The sequence below is a fragment of the Malus domestica genome, chromosome 13 (assembly GCF_042453785.1).
Source record: "Malus domestica chromosome 13, GDT2T_hap1".
Lineage (NCBI taxonomy): Eukaryota > Viridiplantae > Streptophyta > Magnoliopsida > Rosales > Rosaceae > Malus > Malus domestica.
The window spans coordinates 598,572-617,214 of record NC_091673.1 but is presented as its reverse complement, the minus strand read 5'-3'; the positions used below and the strand labels follow the sequence as shown (position 1 = coordinate 617,214).

The 18,643-nt window shown below is 39.0% G+C and overlaps 3 protein-coding genes across 10 annotated transcripts; 1 reads left to right on the top strand and 2 right to left on the bottom strand.

Annotated features, from left to right (window-relative positions):
• Positions 1-711: 711 nt before the first annotated feature.
• LOC103403444 (zinc finger CCCH domain-containing protein 17-like) lies at positions 712-4,938 on the bottom strand. The gene is made up of 3 exons (XM_029091158.2): positions 4,411-4,938; positions 3,479-3,589; positions 712-2,984 (listed from the first exon to the last, which is right to left on the bottom strand). The coding sequence occupies exons 1-3, from the start codon at positions 4,558-4,560 to the stop codon at positions 1,026-1,028; spliced, it is 2,220 nt and encodes a 739-aa protein (XP_028946991.2). The 5' UTR covers positions 4,561-4,938; the 3' UTR covers positions 712-1,025.
• Positions 4,939-6,368: 1,430 nt separating this feature from the next.
• On the bottom strand, positions 6,369-18,321 carry LOC103430609 (remorin 4.1). 8 transcript variants are annotated; one of them, XM_029091416.2, is made up of 8 exons: positions 18,181-18,321; positions 16,910-17,031; positions 16,296-16,371; positions 9,500-9,635; positions 8,563-9,192; positions 7,593-8,067; positions 7,345-7,426; positions 6,369-6,736 (listed from the first exon to the last, which is right to left on the bottom strand). In XM_029091416.2, the coding sequence occupies exons 4-8, from the start codon at positions 9,594-9,596 to the stop codon at positions 6,533-6,535; spliced, it is 1,488 nt and encodes a 495-aa protein (XP_028947249.1). In that variant the 5' UTR covers positions 9,597-9,635; positions 16,296-16,371; positions 16,910-17,031; positions 18,181-18,321; the 3' UTR covers positions 6,369-6,532. The 8 variants fall into 8 exon arrangements, with proteins under 8 accessions (XP_028947249.1, XP_028947251.1, XP_070666420.1 ...); XM_029091418.2 differs by having other exon boundaries at positions 16,296-16,343; XM_070810319.1 differs by lacking the exon at positions 18,181-18,321 and adding an exon at positions 17,525-17,663.
• Positions 13,190-18,061, top strand: LOC103430608 (tobamovirus multiplication protein 3-like). The gene is made up of 11 exons (XM_008368754.4): positions 13,190-13,606; positions 13,935-14,025; positions 14,136-14,188; positions 14,270-14,362; positions 14,465-14,536; positions 15,956-16,028; positions 16,114-16,159; positions 17,006-17,069; positions 17,158-17,211; positions 17,450-17,527; positions 17,632-18,061. Exons 1-11 carry the CDS (start codon positions 13,427-13,429, stop codon positions 17,722-17,724), a joined length of 897 nt encoding a protein of 298 aa, XP_008366976.2. The 5' UTR covers positions 13,190-13,426; the 3' UTR covers positions 17,725-18,061.
• Positions 18,322-18,643: the final 322 nt, after the last annotated feature.

Sequence of the window (18,643 nt, the reverse complement as noted above, 5' to 3'; positions counted from 1 at the left end):
TAAAAAGTCAATCCTAGTACTATTTACTTATGTTGTTCTTATCGTTAAAATTCAAAATTTTTAAGTCATTTTTATTAGTTTTTTTTTTATTACATTGGGCCCAAGCCCAAGCAAAACCACTTAACAAAGAAAAACATCAGCTTAAGGAGAGATTTTTCAATGTGATCAGCATACGGAGTGGTACACCATATGTCATTATACAAATTGTGGGATATATATGTTAAATGATTAATAACTTAAAAAATAAAATTTCTCACCACTCCCATAAAAACACGTGATGTACCATCCATATTCTCGTCACAATGAAAAATTTCTCCAGCTCAGCCCAAGTCCTCACAATCCCGGAAATATCATTTTCAAAATTCAGTACAAAGGGGATACACAAGACATGGCAACTTGGCTAGCCGGTTAGTTAGACGATTCACAAGATATGAAAACTGTATGCAACATGAGTTGTACTGTCAATAGTCGGATGATACTCAAATACACTAAAACCTTGTAATAATCACTAAAACCCCGTAACATTATGACAGAGTCAGAACGACCACCGTCCAAATCGGCATCCAAGTATCATTCCTAACTAACTGACCCAACTCATGTACGCTATAACCTAAAAGTATCCTTATTAAAAATGAATTTGTAAGCATCGTATCAACCCATGCAAGGGAACAAACAATAGAAAGATAACCGAAAAGGGGGAGGAAAAGAAAATGAGAGAATAAGAGAGAAATCTTATTGAGACCATCTATTGTTACACAGGCTGCAGCCATGCACTCAAACAAGCACAGCAAAAAATGCCTCAAGCACAAATGGAAAAAAAAAAAATCCCACTAAATCAGATTTAAATACAACGAAACTGTTTCGATTAACATAACAGAGACAAAAAGGCCTGCTAATCCCTACTTCTGTTAAGAAACCAGAGCAGCCATGTTTACTTAATCAGTGCGTTTAAAAGTCCCTCCACGCTATTTGTGGAAGAGCCGTCCATCCTCTTTCTGTTGCCCTCCCCCTTCCCCTTTGCCCAATCACGAAAACATGACACCGATCTTCTTAGCAAAGTCATCCCCGTCTTCATCTTCTTCCAGGTATTCCTCTTCGCCCTCTGCATTTTCACCTTCTTCATAATTATAGTCACCCTCATCCCCCTGCTCGTAATCATACTCTCCTTCCCTCTGATCATCACCTTCGATTTCATTTTCCTCATAAATCATCCCCTCTTCAGCCTCGACCTCTCCAACTTCATGTCCTTCTGAAGACTGACCAGGAGCCACATCAACTTTTTCATCTTCAGTTCCAACTGCATCAGCCATTGCAAACTTGGGCTCTTCCTTCGCTGCAGGGGGCAGACTGTTATTCGTCTCTGTAACTGCAGTCTGGGAGTTGCCTTGATTGCTCTCCCTGCTTTCTCTCTGATTATTGCCTCGTTTATCGTGGGCAGAAGATTTCCTGCTCCCAGAAGCTGCTGCTGCTTCAGCTTCTCTCTTCCTCTTCAGAATTTCACTGAGAGGCTTTGGCCCTTCAAATGAAAGATCTCCTACTGCTTGATTATTATTATCCATCACACTTTTCCGTTTTCCAAGGTAAGATTGCTCCTTATTTTCTGCATCTTTCACAACTTTCAGATCTGGAAGACGCTTTGGACGAGAAAAGTCATCACCTCGGTCATCCATTATCTCTCTCCTAACAAGAGGAGCACCAAAATTTCTCCTCTCATTATCGTAGTCCTCTTCCACCCTTCCTTTAATTCTGTCTCGAAGCCTTCCTTGGTGGGAGGATATCTGAGGCCTCCTGGGTGACAATCTACCTTGACTCCTAGCTCTGTCAACTTCCCTTTCTTGATGCAAGTCACTACCATTGACTGGAGAAGACCCGCCTGGAAGCTTTATTCTACCATGAAGACGACTACTACGGGAGCCCTCATGTGGGGGCAACTGCTGTGAATCCCTAAGAGGACGGTTGTTCCGCTCCTCAACATGACCATCTACTGCATAGTCATGGCTGACGATGGATCTCAGACCGTTTACCCTCCTATGCTTAGATAAACGATGTCGCAGATCTAACTCATCAATGTTCTCCGGACTCTCAGATTTGCGATAACCCCTCCTCTCAAGACGAGCAGGACCCACTAACTGTCTCTCAGATGAAGCCCTGTGCTGGTCCCATGCGTATTGCCCTTGCATGCGATCATAAGGGTCATAGCCTTGTGGGTCACAAAACCTTTCTCGATCGACATCAGCCATTGAAGTGTAATCAACAGGACGGTCCAAATCATATTCGTTCACAGAATTCAAGTTCCTTCCCTCATGACCTCTTGTTCTTCCGAACCGATCTTCACCGTGGTAGTAATCAGAATCTCCGAGCTCATCATCTACAAGAACATCAAATCCAGGGGAAGACTCCCTCAAATGCTCATCAACATCCTTCACATTTTGAAAACCATGATAGTCTGAAACATGAACCTGAGGTAAATGATTGGCCCGACTTGTTGAGCCTCCATTGATAACAGGGGGAACACTTGTTGCCTTGTATCTGAGAGCCTCATCATCCAATGCTTTTGTTGACTGCACATTCCTCTCAATGCTAACTCCATTTCTAATTGGTGCAGTCAGAATTTTTGGAGCAGGTTTAGCTTCAGGAGGCACTCCAACAGACTTTGCAACACTTGCCTTGGGAACCTTCAACTCTTGAATGCACTTTTGAAGGCCACCAAAAGCCTTCTTAAGACCTGAAGGCTCCGTACCATGGGGAGCAGCTGGTGTCTGCAGAAATTTACTACTAGCCATAGGATTTGGTCCGTGCGAAAAGGCACATTTTTCACCCTTTAAACATTGCCCCTTTTGGAAGAAAATACAGGGGACTGCTTGTTTACTCGGGTTATAAGCAGCATGAGTTGCAGGTGTTGTAGGCGTAACCCCAGGATGTGATAGAGGCAAAGAAGGTCCAGCAGAATTTGCAGCTGGGCTTCCTAACAATCCATCAAGAGGCTGTAGAGGAACAATAGATGGTCAGAAACAATGTCAGATAAACGTAGTAAAGGTTTACAGGCAAGAAGGAACATTCTTAGGGGTGGTTTGGGAGTGAGGTGCTTAAAAAAAAAGCACCCATGAAAAAAAGCTGTGAGGGTTTTGGGTGTTTGGTAAACTGAAAAAAAAAAGGCTTATTTTGGAAGCTGCTGTGAGCATAAGCTGAAATCAAAGGAAAAAGCTGAAGCTGCTATTTGCAGCTTTGGAAAACTGGCTTTTTTTCAAAGCACACGGAGCTACAGTGCTCCTTTAATGAAAAGACTCACTATCAAACTGTTTTTTTTTTCAAAAGCACTTTTACAAAAAAGTTTACCAAACACTCTGCTGATTTTTTTCACAACCGCTTATTCTCACAGCAGCTTTTTTTCAAAGCACAGCAATACCAAACCAGCCCTTATACAGGTTTAAACGTGAAACAAATAAATTTGGAAAAATAAAAGAGAGAAAAGACTTACTGGGTGCCGAAACGCGCATTTCAAATTCAAGCAACTGCCATTCAACCAGTACCAGCAATCCCTGGGGTTGACACGAGCATATTCACTGTGTCTATATTCACATTCACTTCCCTGTCAACAGGAGCATCAATGAGGTTAGCATGGAGGAAATCAAACCAATACTGGTGGTATATTAGTACAGAAACATGCTTTTTGGCTTTACATAAGGACGCTTCAAGTAACAAACTCAGGAATTCACTAGGCCACGTAACGAAGGATAAACACCAAAAACTAAAGTGAAAAAAGACACAGCATACCCTATGAGATAAAGGGCCAGAAGTATATTCCATATTATGTAACAAACTAACTTTTCCCAGCTCAGAATCAAATGTAACAGAGACAATGCAATCAAGCAGGCTACCAAAAAAAACTTAACAAGCCCCAAATTGTGAAAAGGGGTTTAATTTTGAGCTTCAAGCACCATTTTCAAACATAACTTCGCTCGAAATAAAGCTTCTCATAGATCAATTAAATCAGCCCTAAAAGCAAGCTCATCGAGATTCCAAGGCCTCGAAACCATGATTCTGCCATTGAAACTTATCACATACATAATCTAGCAGCAATTTAACATAATTAGCCCTTGGGATGTACAAATAAATCTGAGACAAGGGTTTTTATTATTTTCTTTAAGTACAGGAAAATCAGAATTAACTAAAGGAACATACTTTAATCTAAAGAATTCTTGGCATCGAACATATCCAGAAAACCTAATTCCAATCCACTTCAATTGATATCCAAATTCCATGAAAATTTTAAATCTGAAACTTATAGCCGGAATTGCATCACACTTTCGGCCCATCCCAAAAAGATATTACCAGAAACGAAACCCTAAAACCCTGAATTTGAAAGCGAGAATACCCAGAACAAAATTCAAATCAAAACAGAGGGCATACCTTTTTGCATGTGAGAGGCGACGCGAGAAAGTAGACGCAATCCGTGTTCCTCTTCAAGGCCTCCTCTTCAGCTGAAGTCTCCGGTTGCTGCGGCGGTTTCTGTTGTAGCTGCTGCTGTGGTTGCGGCTGTGGATGTGCGCCGACTACCATGGCGATTGTTCGGTTGAAACTCCGGCGGATCGTAACGGAATCAGATCGATTCCAAGCGAGGGAGAAAGAAGGGGGAGGGGGAGAGAGAGAGAGAGGCCGATCCAATCTTGAAGAAGAGCCGCCACCAGGATGGGCAAGCTTACAGAGAGAGAGAGATTGAGAGAACGAGGAAGTGTGTGATGATGATGAGGATTTAACGTAAGCGTTTTTTTTTTTATTTTTTATTTTTAATTTATTTAAAATAATAAAAATTGATAATAATGATAATCAATTTATTTAAAATAATAAAGGCTTACAGAGTAAGCCGCTTCTACAAGAGCAAGAAGCTCTCATTTTTCCCATGCCTAAAGGCTTGCAGGGTAAGCCGCTTCTACAAGAGCAAGAAAATTTGAGCGTGATACTATTAGACTCATGAGTTTAATATATCAAATGTTAGAGTGTGGTACCATATAAAAATTAAATTTAAAATATTTGATTTCCATATGTAGTTATCACATTTACCTGAACTACTATGAATGGCCTGAGAGAAAAACCTGGTAAAGATCTCATTTTCCAATTTCGTTTAGATATGTTTACTTACTTGAAATATGTGAAGTTATGAATAAAATTCTTGTACACGAACAGAACACATGTTTGCTTATTTAGAAGGAAAAAAGTTATTAATTATGAATCGATGAGGTTAGAAAGAATGAGAACCGAATAAGTTTTGGATTTCAAACGCTAATGTTAGAGACAAATTTGTTTTATTTTGTATGTATATGTAAATGTGTAGAATATGATGAATACCATACTCATATACTTATAGGAAGTTAGAAATACTGAATGAGATAATTTAAGTACTCATATTAATGAGTGCATTTAAATGCGTTATGTGTATGCCAACTAAATATATCTATGATTATAGAATCACCTTCTCATTAAAAATGCAGTTTATAATTGTTTTACTTATCGATATTTTTTTTTTATTCCGTATATTTTAGAAAACACAATGTAAGCTAAAAATAAAAACAAACCCAATACTCATATTTTGCGCACACATGAAAAATGAAAAGTCAAAATAATTTCCGCCAAAGGGGGATTTTAGTAAATAACCAAATACAATACTTGGGCTAAGGGTCAAGTTGGTAATTTTTCTTACATCTCCCCCGCCCGGAGCCCAAGTATCATATACACCCCCAAAATAAAGAGCCTTGAATACTAGAAGAAAAGCACCTATACCTAACAAGATTAAGTGAATACCCAAAATTGTAGTCATTTTATTTCTATCTTTCCATACATAACCGAAGAATGGAAAAGATTCTTCAAGAGTCTCGGGTCCGAGAAGTGCTATAATAAATGCATTCGAGCCAAGCCAAGTAAACATTCATGTCATTTGTAATCATGTTGGTAAGTGCTTTAGGCGACATAGCGACTTACGTGTTTGCTATTTCGTGACATGGATACATAAGATACTATCAACTTCAACATCCCTAGTTTTTGTTTCGCAAAGTGGTTTTTCTGTCGCATTTTGGAAGACCGGACATCGGTGCCTTTTGGAAGCGGTAAGTCTTAAACTGGCTGTTTACCCCTTCATGGTTCCCGCAAGGGCAGTGCCACTCACACACAATCATTTTTAGTTCTCACATTTGTCTCAATTTTTTATAATAAGATCGAATGAATTGAAGAGTGTGTGAATAACACTTTCATTCTCACAACTGCAATGAAATCACTTTTTTCTTAATCGAATCCAAATTCGTCAAAAAGCAAAATGTGAAAGGCCAATATTACCCTTTTTTGGTGCAGTCCAAACTTGACGGTGCAAATTGTAATTTACCCAAAGAACAAATAAATTAAGCAATGTGACAACATTACCCTTCTCTTGCTGATGATACTTACATTTGAGTACTTGCTGACTTTTATTGACTTGAGTCAAATCAAGTGTTTAGGTTTTTACATTAGCATGGACGTAAATTTGCAGAAAGTGATTCCAATATCAACAGCACCAACCCCAACACCAAAACGAGGACGGGATGCGACCGGTTTTGCGAATGTACTCTGCTTGATGCTCTGCTTTTGCTGCTTGCCGGTTTCTCTTGGCCTCTGCCGCAGTTCGCTTTTCTTGAGCTTTATGTCTTGCAGCTGCTAACTTATTCATAAGCTTACCATGAGCGCGTCCTCTTATCCTTTCAACCTCGACCTGGAAGCAACGACTGTCTGTTTCAATAAACTGTAAAGGTTCCAAGAGAATGCATAGATTTACAAGTTCAATGTCTTGACGGTTTTCTATGTTTACAAGACGTGTACACTATTTTCAAGTATCCGAGCAAACAAGTAACCAATTAACAAGATATATGTGATAAAGAACTAAGTGGCCCGAAAGAACTCAACCTGATACAAGGCTGGCCTGCTGTTCATTTTTTTGGTTGTGACAACAAAGACCTAAAGCTCTCGCGCAACACAATGACCACATGTCCACATCGCATTGTGTCATAATGAGCAGGTACTATAGGGTTTTTCGGGAAAACCCGAAGAAGTCCTAGCGAGTGCATTCTTCATTAGGACCCACCCTCTTGCAGTTTAGAATGGTCAGTGTTTATGTTCCAGGTAACATTGGCCAATCTTAAATTTTAGATAATCAGTCCAGCCCGGCTGGCGTAAATTGGATATTGTTTTGATGTCTAACGAGAGTTTGTAAATTACTCTATAGATTTTTTCTCAAAAATAATAAAAAGAGAGAAAATATGATATTTGGAACACGGAATGGCTGGCACAACAAGCTTTCTAACAGAAAGCAACTTAAAGTACCTCGATTTTCCTCATCTCAGCTTCTGTTTTCGCTTTCTGATGGTTTTCCCAAGCTTGAATTTTCATCTCTTCACGCTTGAACCTGGATAATTGCATGGCCACATGATCACTCCACAATTTGAAAATGCAGCATAAATATCAATGTGTCCCTAAAAATCGAGCATCATTATCTAACAGTCCAGTTACAGTAGTACGAGATGGATACTGTATTAAAAACAAAAAAACAAAAGAAGGCGGCATGAACTAACCTAGCCATATACTTGGCTTTCTCAGATTCCTCCCATGCTGCTGCACGTGTCTCAATAACACTTGTACCCGGCTGTTCTTCCAGTACAGTTTTCTGTGACGCGGATGCATCCTTATCCTCCTCTTTGCTAGCCCAAGCAGCGATGTTCATCTTACCCAGCTGCGTCCCAAGAACCATTATCTCTCTCCTAGTTTTCAATTGTAACTCCTTTTCAGACAACTCCTTGTTAGTATTTTGGTCAATCGGAGATGAAGTGGGTGCAGCTCTGCTAGGAGTTGATGGACTTGAATTATTAGGACTGCGAATTGGTGTTGTTGCCCCCACGGGAGTTCCAGTCCTGGAGGGTTCCTGACTAGCTATAGGTGTCATCTCTGTCCCCATGTCTCTCATTGACACCGACCTTGCTGTTGAAGGAGGAGGAATAAATATTGTTGTTCCATGAAAGGCTGTAGAAGAATCATGCTGGCTAAGATTGACTGCGAAATCATATGCAAATTGTGCAGCTAGTTAGTTCCAAGTTGTCGCCTAAAGCTCACCTTGTAAAGTATTGCACATGAAAGTTAATTTACGAGAAGGCAGGAAGATCTGTGAGTGTTATAAACAATTATAAAAGCAGTTTCTTTCTGATAGGCCTCACTTAACAATATGAAATAACACGAGAACAAACACATCGTTCTTCAAATCATTTCCCACACCAGACTCCCTAAAGGACAAGATGGACACCGACTCGGTTCCTATTAGGAATGGATTTCTATAATAAAATGGTATGTATCAAAATGTTGTACTGAAGAGATTGACTGTTAAAATGTTCAAGCGTTGAAAGAAATTTCCTACTGAAAGTGTAAAAAAACATTCTAGAACACCGAATTGAGTGAAATTCCTGCTACGCACCAACTTGATTTACAGTGCTGAAAGTCTTATTCGATAAATAAGGATGCAGTCATGAAACAAGAAGAAAACCACATTCTTACTTGCCGACTCTCCGACAGAGCTCTCAACCATGAGCACCGATTTGCCATATGAATCGGCAATAGGGTATGGATCAGGCTCCCAACTTACACACTTCTGCCCCCCATTTGCCGTCTTAGGTTGGCTTGTGTCAATTCTTTTCGTATCAGGTTCTTCAAAAATATCTACTTTTTGATCTGGAACTTCAACAACCACCTTTGTGCTACAGCTCGATTGTCCACTCCCATAACCAAAGCTACCCACCTTTTGCAACCCAACCCCTTGCCCACCCTGCATTTGAACCTGTCCCATCTTTGGCCGGTTCCAAGTTGGGCTCGCTATCCACTTCTGCGCATCATCCCATTTGGACGGCGCTGGTTTGGAGAATGGGGCAAGAGGCACCCTTTGTGGGGCACGCTCTGCCTTCTGAAACTCAAACATGGAGGCGGACACACTCATAGCATCGCACCCACTACCATAATCTAAAGAAGGGTCTTCTTGGCTCCTAATTCTTGAATTGACTAATCTGCTATCCTTCAATCGCTGGTCGCTACCCATCTCCGGGCCTAATGAGTCAGCAGCATTCAAAGTCGAGCATTTGGGATGAACACTCACAACATCCACATCTTTGCAGTTATCAGATGCACCACCCCCTGCAAGAATCCAGTCAAACATCGAAAGGGTAAGAACATCAAGAATAAATTTCACTAATTCTGATCTGTTGACCACAAAGTATCATTTTTTTTAAAGTTTAATTAGGCTCGGCTACAAGCAATGGTTAACTACCTTTGTTTGTTTCTCGAGAAAACTGAGGAAAATTGAAAAGAAAATACGAAATTTGACTGCTTTCTGCTAAACCGGAATCGCCACAGACCCAGTAGCTAGCTTAATTCAAAGACTAAGAAATATAAGATTCAAATAATGACTGATTAATTTAAAAAGGGAAAACAAAGAGCTAACCAGCTTGATCATCAAAGTCAGGAGGCTGAGATCTCAGAGTGAATGCACATTCAGTATCTTCATTCTCCTTCCTCTTCTTCTCTACTCCCAGTAGCATACTCCTCAGCTTCCCTGGGGAAAATCCCCCACCGCCCACCTGCACTTTCAAATCCCCAATAAGCTATCCGATAAACTCAAAAAGGGGTCTGTGTTTTTGTACCCAAAAAATGAGAAAGCTAAAAACTTTGAAGCAAATTCGTGAAATTGACGGATAAAGAATGAGGGGTTTTGGAGATAAAGACAGAAAATGTTTCGAGTTTTGCACATTAAGTTTGAAAACGATGGAATGTGAGAGGCACCTGAGGCTTTTGGATCCTTTCGTAATCCATGGAAATGTGAGGGTGACAATATCATGCAATTCAACGCGTTGATGTAGAATTTCACTCAACCATTCTCTCTCTCTCTCTCTCCCCCTCTCTCTAGGAGGAAGGAGGAAACGAATGAATGAATGCGTGGGCGAGTGAGTTTGCTTTTTGCTTGTTTTGAGGAGCTTGAGAGTTGCAGAGAGAGAGAGAGAGAGAGGGTCGTACACAGATTGCAGTGAGTGAGGGAAAGAAGGAAAGTCACGTCGCAGTCGGTCGGTCTCACTTTCGCAGGGACTAATTATGTTTGCAGACAACGTAAGGGTTTGGACCCGCTGAAAGCCTGAAAGTACACCTTTTCGCAGTGAGTTGCGTTTTTCGCTTGTTTTTACTGTTATCTGTTTGTTACTTTTCCTTCCTGTCTCCTCTTTAGACGTGATATTCGATCACCGCCCTATCATGTGCTCGGATCTGCGGGTTACGATCTGAATTTGGATTTCAAATCCATTTCCCTCCCTCACTTCTTTGGTCTTTCTATCTTGTACTAATTAAGTACATTCGTTTGAAGAAAAAAAATGGAAAAGAAAGAATACGAGACACCAACACAAAGTTTATGATTTGGTGAGATGGTTTATGCATTGAATTAATGTGCAAAACATTCTTCAGATGACAATCACACTAGTACATAGTATGTATGGGGACGACCCTCTTTGGTTATTTTGGACAAGGATGGTCTGCCCTCCCACTTCTGATGCCCTTCTGTGCCTCTTGTTTGTGTGATCATGGTTAAGCCACGTCAACATTTTATATTACTATTCATTTTTATCTTATGTTGACATGGTTTAACCGTATCCATACAAAACAGGAGGGCACGGAAGGGCACCGAAATTAGAAGGGCAGACAATCCTTGTCTGGTTATTTTATACTTTTGTTTTTGGGCATGTGATACTCAAAATTAATGAGATTCACCGACTTTTTGGACTCATCACATACCTTAAACAATTAGTTTATTTCACACGTGTTTATTCACATATTATCATTACAAAACAGGTCTCTTTTTAATTTTTTTTTTAAATTTCACTCCATACCCATATTTTAGAGAGGTGGATCCATCACATTAATTTTACATAATTTTTTACACAAATTTTATTTCCTCTATATATTATTTAGGTCTTTCTTTTAAAGTCATGTCTACAAAAAATCACACATATATTTAGGTCTTTCTTTTAAAGTCATGTCTACCAAAAATCACACAATCTCTTATGACCGTTTGATTAAAGCTTTAGTTTCTTTTAGTAGAATCGTAGCCGTTCATGTTTTTTCCACCACAATTGAATATTTTAATGATTTCATATTTGTTTATTTTTTTACAAGAATAATTCATGAATAATGTTCTAAAAAATAAACAGTTTAGACTATTAGTATACATTAAAAAACAAGCTCCAAAAAAATATGTGTAAAAAAAGCGGTGTAACGAATCCGCCTTACATGTAAATGGATAAGAGCATGGATTTAAATATCGATATTATCGGCGAAATATCGCCGATAATATCGATTTTTCGGGTAATGGATATTTAAACTGGTTTCCGTGTAGTTTTCGTCCAAATATCGCGATATTATCGATATTATCGATAATATCGCGATATTTTGGAAATATCGAGAAATTTCGTTGAACGGTGCAATCGGATTCCGATATCGGACGCCGGAGATGGTGTGCCTGTTCCCGAGCCCATTTCGTCCCAAAAACCTTGCAAAAACACGAATTTTAACTTAAATTTCACATATATACTCCAAATTTCACGCATGCATCAACGATTCAACATATGTGATATCGGTTTAGGGCTTAGGGTTTCAATGGAATCTCACCTGAAATATCGATGACTGGGCCAACTCCTTGCTCAGCGGCGCACCACCAGAGACAACTGAGGGAGAAGAAGAAGGATGGACGGAGAGACTGAGGGAGAAGGATGGACGGAGAGACTGAGGGAGAAGGATCGAGATCGAGGCTGAGGGAGAAGGATAGACGGACGGAGAGACTGAGGGAGAGAAGGATCGAGATCGAGGCTGAGGGAGAAGGATGGACGGACGACGGAGAGACTGAGGGAGAGAAGGAGAGACTGCGTGTGTGGTGTGTGCGTGTGTGGTCTGCGTGTGTGGTGTGTGCATGTGTGGTCTGTGCATGTTTTGCAGAGAAGAAGAGACTGAGGGAGAGAAGCAGAGAAAGGGAGAGCCTGGGAAAGTGGAGAGAAAGAGAGGACTGAGAGAGAAGATAGATGTGAAGGATGGGGAATCGGGATGGAGGGGAGGTCACACCACACACGTGGTGCTGAAATGGGGAAGCATGCTGCACCTTTTCAAAGTTTCAATTTCAACCACCCACCCAACCATGATTTTTACTTTTAATTTTAAAAAGTTAAATATAACCATTCAAAATATCTTAAGTTATATGACTTAATGTATTTTTAAATTTTAGATTGGTTGGATATTCTTTTTACATTTTATCATTCGATTTATTTGTGGGCTAACGAGGGAAACCAAACTAGCACATATGAACAATAATTAGTAATTTATTTAGAGTTTTAATACTCACATCCTTATTAAACTCCTAATTAATTTTCAATTCAAACATTTCAAATATATAAAAAATAAAATAAGAATAAGTTTGTACCCATTAATTTTTATAAAAAAAAAATGATATGTACCCGTTATAAGAATAAGTCACTCATGTATCTTACCATGCAATATATAAAGTGTAAAATATTGTACTAATTCATTATATATAAATGATTATGGTGTGTTTAAACTTCTTTCATTAATTACTACATATATAAATGATTAATTACTACATATTTTCTACACTCACAATGTTTGTCAGCTCGCTATATAATCAACTTGATAATGTTAAATCCATCATGCAATGCATTTCCTTCCAATTTTTTGTGATAAACTAATAGATAATTGACTAAATAAACATCCTGCAAAGTTTCAATAAAAATTTCCAAGTTTTTCTTACAATTTCCGTGGTTTCCATGTAATTTTTATCGATATCGATATTTTATCAATATTTCCGTCGATATTTCCGTGTTTTCGGACTACCGATATTTCCGATATTACCGATATTTAATACCTTGGATAAGAGTCACAATATGGAGGCGGCAATCCCGCAAGCGTTTACAATTTTCCGCTGTGAATATAACCGGAAGCGTTCGAGAAAAAAGCCCTGCAAGCCCATAAGTGTAAAAAGCCCAACAACTTCAATCCCCACGGGCCACACCTCCGCTTCGGGCTCGAATTCTCCTATTTTCGCCGGCCGTTTTGTTATTTCCAATTTCTCCAAGGAAAAAAAAAAAGAAAAGAAAACACATTGGCGATTGAATTTAAATTGGTTTGGATTTGATTGGTTATTTATTTATTTCTTCTTCGCTTTCTTGCGGGGCGATTCCAAAATCGTTTCTCAATTCTCCAACCTCTTCGGTTTTAGGATTCAGAAAAGCGAGTAATAATTGTGTAATTACGTATTAATATAAGCAATAAATAGGTAAAAAAAAAGTTAAAGAAAAATAAAGTAGGAATTGGTGGCGTTCGGATGGCGCGTGGCGGAGGCGGCGGCGGCGGCGGCGTCGGGGTGGTGGAGTCGGCGGTGATAGCTTACAACCTGGGAGAGGCATCGAGTTGGTGGCACAACATCAATGCCTCCTCTATTTGGCAAGACCGCATATTTCATGCCCTCGCTATTCTCTACGGTCTCGTCGCCGTCGTTGCCCTGGTATGCATCTCAATCTCTATGTATATCTTTATCTATTTCTATATACTATATATATTTGTGTGTGTGTATATATATATATGTATGTATATATCTGTTATCTGTATGTGACAATTTTATTTGTTTAGCTGAATTCTGATTCTTGTTTGCTAAGATTTGTAGTTTTCGTTTGGTTGCTTCGAATTTGAAGGGAAAATATTCAGCTAGTACTTTGGAGTTGTGTGTGTGTGTTTATGTTTCAATTCTATCATGCACTGTTATTAATTTCAAGATTAATGCAGAGATTTGGTGAAGATTTATATGTTAATTTGGTATTTATATTAAATACTAGGTTCAATTGATTCGGATACAATTGAGAGTGCCGGAGTACGGTTGGACCACACAGAAAGTCTTCCACTTTCTTAATTTCGTTGTCAATGGAGGTTTGTATCTTATTTGTCGCGGCTGGTGCATTTTCGGGATTTTAATTGCGTTCATGATTTGTTTTGTGTGCAAGTGTTTACATATTTTTCTCCTTTTTCTGTTCATGTAGTTCGATCAGCTGTGTTTGTTTTCCGCCGGCAAGTGCAGAATCTGCATCCGGAGGTTGAATTCTCGTCAGTGCCATTTTCTTAAGTTTAGTTGTTTTTAGTAGATTTTAAGTTATTTTTTGTGTTTTCTTGTCAGATTGTCAAACATATCTTGCTTGATATGCCGAGTCTTGCTTTCTTCACAACCTATGCACTCTTGGTTCTGTTCTGGGCCGAAATTTACTATCAGGTTATATTTCATTTCAAATACTCTTATGTAAATGATTTCTTTTGTGGGAGTGGTGTTGGACTAAGGCGGTTTGATTATGACCCTTATGTGTAAATTGAACAGGCACGTGCTGTTTCTACAGATGGACTGAGGCCAAGCTTCTTGACTATCAATGCTGTGGTTTATGTGATTCAGGTGAAATTTCTACTCCACTGTGTCACTTTAAGTCCCGACAAAAGGGAGCTTTTGGAGTTGGATTCTTCTGCATGGAAGCAAGTCATGGTTTCTGAATAGAGCACAACGTTCATCTCATTTTTCTTTTTGCCATTTTTTTTTATTGTTTATTATACATAGGGCCCTGTAAACAATGCAGTTGAAAGGTTTCTGAATAAACCTTCCGCATATTTACACAAAATCTCTTTCATGAATATGGTTCCTAAGAACCTTTTTTTTGGTGTGTATTGATGAAAAATAGTTGCAACCAGATGTCATTCGAGCAATCAAGACTGATAGATATGTGCAATGGGGTCAAAGGGCTCAGAGAAAGATAAAGTAATTTGGACAAAGTTACAAAGTTTGGAAGGATAAGAGATGTTTAACAGGAGTGGCATGTGAGGGTTTTAGATTTTCTTTATGCTTTAACTTACGGCTGACTGGAAGCACCCAAAGGGGTTTAGCGAGTTTTTTTATTAGATATTTTAAAATGCAAGAAAGTAGATAAAGGTAGCAGGGTGATGATTTTGTTAGGTGTGTGCACAGTTTATGCTTTGGCCTACAATTGACTGGAAGCACCCAAGGGGTGTATGGTTTTGTTAAATGTCATGCTGGCTAGGAATATCGAGATGTAACTCATTTGTGCCGGATAAGGAAAAACTGCTCCTCTGTGCACGTGCGTATTATTTGGAATTTACCTTTCCTCAAGGTCCTTGCTAATGAACTCATTAACTAATTATCTTCACATTATACTAATATTATTCCAAGATGGAAAGGAGATCGAGACCATGCTGTATCTATATTTTCCATAATGGGAAATAAAACTAAAGTTGAAACACTTTCCATTCCTTCTATTTTCCTATACTTGCATATTCTATAACGAAATCATTCCTCTCTCTATCTCTCTCTGACATAGTGCAAACGATGATCATCTTCCTCACATCTTTGTGGACACGCACGCACATATATACATATATCATTTAATCTCCTACTCACCTGTTTGTCTTGCTAAGTTCAGCTTCATCTTTGCCACTCATTATGTCAAATACAGTTTAAAAGAGTTTTCTGCTCATTTCCGCCTATGTATGAATTGGATTGAAACTCTTTGAAAATATATCAAAAATATTGGTCTTGATGAATTCAATAATTCAGATATTATAGTAGAAGTTTGGGGATTGTTTTACTGGATAGTGGAGAGAATGTGTACGGGTACCTATTTAAAGTAGGACAATTGGCTACTTTTTGGATATTCATTGTAGTTGATATGGTACTGATTACGCTTATTGTGGTGCACCTCTGTCTGCGCAGTTCTATGTATATTGCTAGTTAATAATGTGAAGTATCTGGGGAGTTGGGAATGCTACATCTAATAGTATTTTTGTTTCGGTTTACTTGTTACAGATTGCTATGTGGCTGATATTGTGGTGGAAGCCTATCCCAGTTCTCTTCATCTTATCTAAGATGTTCTTTGCAGGTATTTTTTTTCAGTAGGTACATATAGTATTTGAAGATTTGTAGTTTATCTCGATAATCTGTTATTCTAAGACATATTCTTGCAGGTGTGTCCTTATTTGCAGCGCTTGGGTTTCTTCTATATGGTGGAAGGTAATTGATCTGCATTTGGTTGTTTGCCGGTTTTTCTGACATGAAACGCTACATTTGCAAAATCACATTGTCCTGTGTACGTCTGAAATAAAAAGGAAATAAAGTGTAACAAAAAGCAAAATTGAAATTCACTTACCTTCACATAAGTTTACTTGTTGGAATCAAATTCATACTGTGTTTGGCTCTACATGACCAACATCACACGTCAGGACCTTTAAGACACACAGGAGATGTGGCCTAAGTTAAGTAGGTACGATGTTCTTGCCAGCGTTGCGTAGCCCAGAAAAGCAAATAATTCAAACAAATAAGCACTATACTGAGCCTTCACGAACAACTATATTTTCATAAATGCATCATATTTAATGGATTCGTTGAAAGTTAGTCATATTGCCTTGTGTTTCTTATGTGTAGCTGCCACTGAATTTAGGTTGTACAGTTGTACTAGAAAAAACAGTTCTACTTCTCCCTCACTCCTTCTCACACCCTCTATACTTTGATTGTTTCTAAATTTTTTGTCCTTTAGGGAGGAGATTTCTTCTCAAATAGTGTTAAGATAGTTTGGCTCTCATGAAGTTTGAATGATTTTTTATGGGCACCTGTAAGATGGGTGAGGGATAAAATTTCTGTGTTGTACCATCCCCTTTATGTGATGGAATGTCATTACTTTCAGAAGATTAGTATCTTGTACATGCTATAGTTAATCTTACTATGTCAAAGTTACGCATAAAGTATTAATTCGGTAGCAGTTACCTTAGCCGTTGCATATGTTCATCTGGGAGAGAATTTGGTAATATAACACCAATCCTCTGATTATGGGCAATCTTCTAATGCTTTTGTTTCTGGCAGACTCTTCTTGATGTTGCAGAGATTTCCTGTAGAATCAAAGGGACGACGTAAGAAGCTGCAGGAGGTAAAGACTTGAAAAAGATTGTTTTGAGGACCTCTAAATTCTCATCCGCAGATGTACTCACTTTCCTTCTGTTTTGTGACTTTTACAGGTTGGTTATGTGACAACCATATGTTTTACATGTTTCCTTGTCAGATGTGTAATGGTGAGTGCTTGATTTTTTTTTATGGATTCTACCTACTACTCCTTGAATTGAGAACGTTTGATGTCTTTAAGTTGGTCATAGTTTTAACAATCAAAATCACATAGATGGTACATATCATGTGCGTGCACAAGTATACGACCAAAAATTCCGATTGGATGTTAAAGCCATGGTTGAATTGTATGCATCTGATTTATTGTTTCCTCACTTAAGCTTCCATTATTCTTCTCTTGTGCTACAGATGTGCTTCAATGCATTCGATAAAGCTGCAAACCTTGATGTTTTGAATCACCCGGTTCTAAACTTCATATATTACCTGGTAAGCATCTGGTTTATGTTTTTGGAGTAAGTCTTTTGGTCCATTCATTGGATCTTCAATTCTCGCCTTAAAATTTTCCTTGCGGCCTTGCCCTTTCTTTGCAGTTGGTGGAGATATTGCCTTCTTCTTTGGTCCTTTTCATTTTGAGGAAGTTGCCTCCAAAGCGTGGGATCACACAATATCATCCCATTCGCTGAGAGGATTTAGAAACATCCCGCTGACAGAAACTGAAGAACGGACTTACAAATACGCAACTTTGAAACGCTTATCTACCCAATGGGGAGACGAAATATTGGAAAGAGGCGGAAAAGGTGACGACTATGGGCTTTGAGGAGCAGCTTTATTGGATTCCGAGTGTTGGTTCTTAGCAGGGGGTGGTAGATTTGTTGAAGAGAAACGACCTTTAAGGGATTGTCAAATATGTAAGAATCATGACCTTTTATTTTGATTGTCTTGAATCGGACTGACCGGTGTTGCTCTGTTGTTTTTAACAATCTCAGAAACTTAAAGTCGTAGAATTTCATGTTTCATGAACTCCGGGTCGGTGTTTTCTGGACATTTGTTTTTTTGGTGAGATGCAGAAATGTGCATTGTGTGATAGTTTTACATACTTTGAACATAATGATTGTTGCAAAGGATCAGAAGCGTCGTACCTGTTCTGGGACTGCAAGCTTCCTTTCATGGCGTAAACTTGCCGGTCGTCTTCAAAGGTTTATGGATTCTGGCTTTTGGGGGTTGCACCGCAAGCTCTAAGGCGAGAGACGCGATGGGGTTTTGTCATCTGGTCGAACCGAATGGAAACGAAGGCGTTTGGGAAAGTGGATTGGAGTGTTTAGGGTGGTGAAGGTGGATGGTTGACTAAACGATGGGGGGCATTGGTTTCGCCCTCTACTAGTCCACTGGCCTGAATATAAATTGAATGGTAGGTTTTCCCTCTCAATTTGCAAGTAGGTTTTGAATGGTAGTTAATGACCATCGTGAGGTAAAAAAGATGAGAGTTTCCAATTTAGGGTCCTGTTTAAAGGCACTTAATAAGATTACTGAAACTTGTGGCCCTAAACTCAGGTTACCCGTGGGTTTAACCACATTAGTTAGAGCGACTGTGCTGTCCCATAG

Excerpts from the sequence above, each read along its gene's own strand:
- LOC103403444 (XM_029091158.2), bottom strand. The coding sequence starts at position 4,560 with ATGGTAGTCGGCGCACATCCACAGCCGCAACCACAGCAGCAGCTACAA. Across the intron at positions 3,590-4,410 it reads CGCCTCTCACATGCAAAAAG|GGAAGTGAATGTGAATATAG; the intron begins GTATGCCCTCTG and ends TCCTGTTGACAG. Across the intron at positions 2,985-3,478 it reads AATGCGCGTTTCGGCACCCA|CCTCTTGATGGATTGTTAGG; the intron begins GTAAGTCTTTTC and ends GTTCCTCTACAG.
- LOC103430609 (XM_029091411.2), bottom strand. The coding sequence starts at position 9,867 with ATGGATTACGAAAGGATCCAAAAGCCTCAG. Across the intron at positions 9,193-9,499 it reads TGACTTTGATGATCAAGCTG|GGGGTGGTGCATCTGATAAC; the intron begins GTTAGCTCTTTG and ends GGATTCTTGCAG. Across the intron at positions 7,427-7,592 it reads AAAGCCAAGTATATGGCTAG|GTTCAAGCGTGAAGAGATGA; the intron begins GTTAGTTCATGC and ends GCAATTATCCAG.
- LOC103430608 (XM_008368754.4), top strand. The coding sequence starts at position 13,427 with ATGGCGCGTGGCGGAGGCGGCGGCGGCGGCGGCGTCGGGGTGGTGGAG. Across the intron at positions 16,160-17,005 it reads TTTCTTCTATATGGTGGAAG|ACTCTTCTTGATGTTGCAGA; the intron begins GTAATTGATCTG and ends TGTTTCTGGCAG. Across the intron at positions 17,528-17,631 it reads TAAACTTCATATATTACCTG|TTGGTGGAGATATTGCCTTC; the intron begins GTAAGCATCTGG and ends CTTTCTTTGCAG.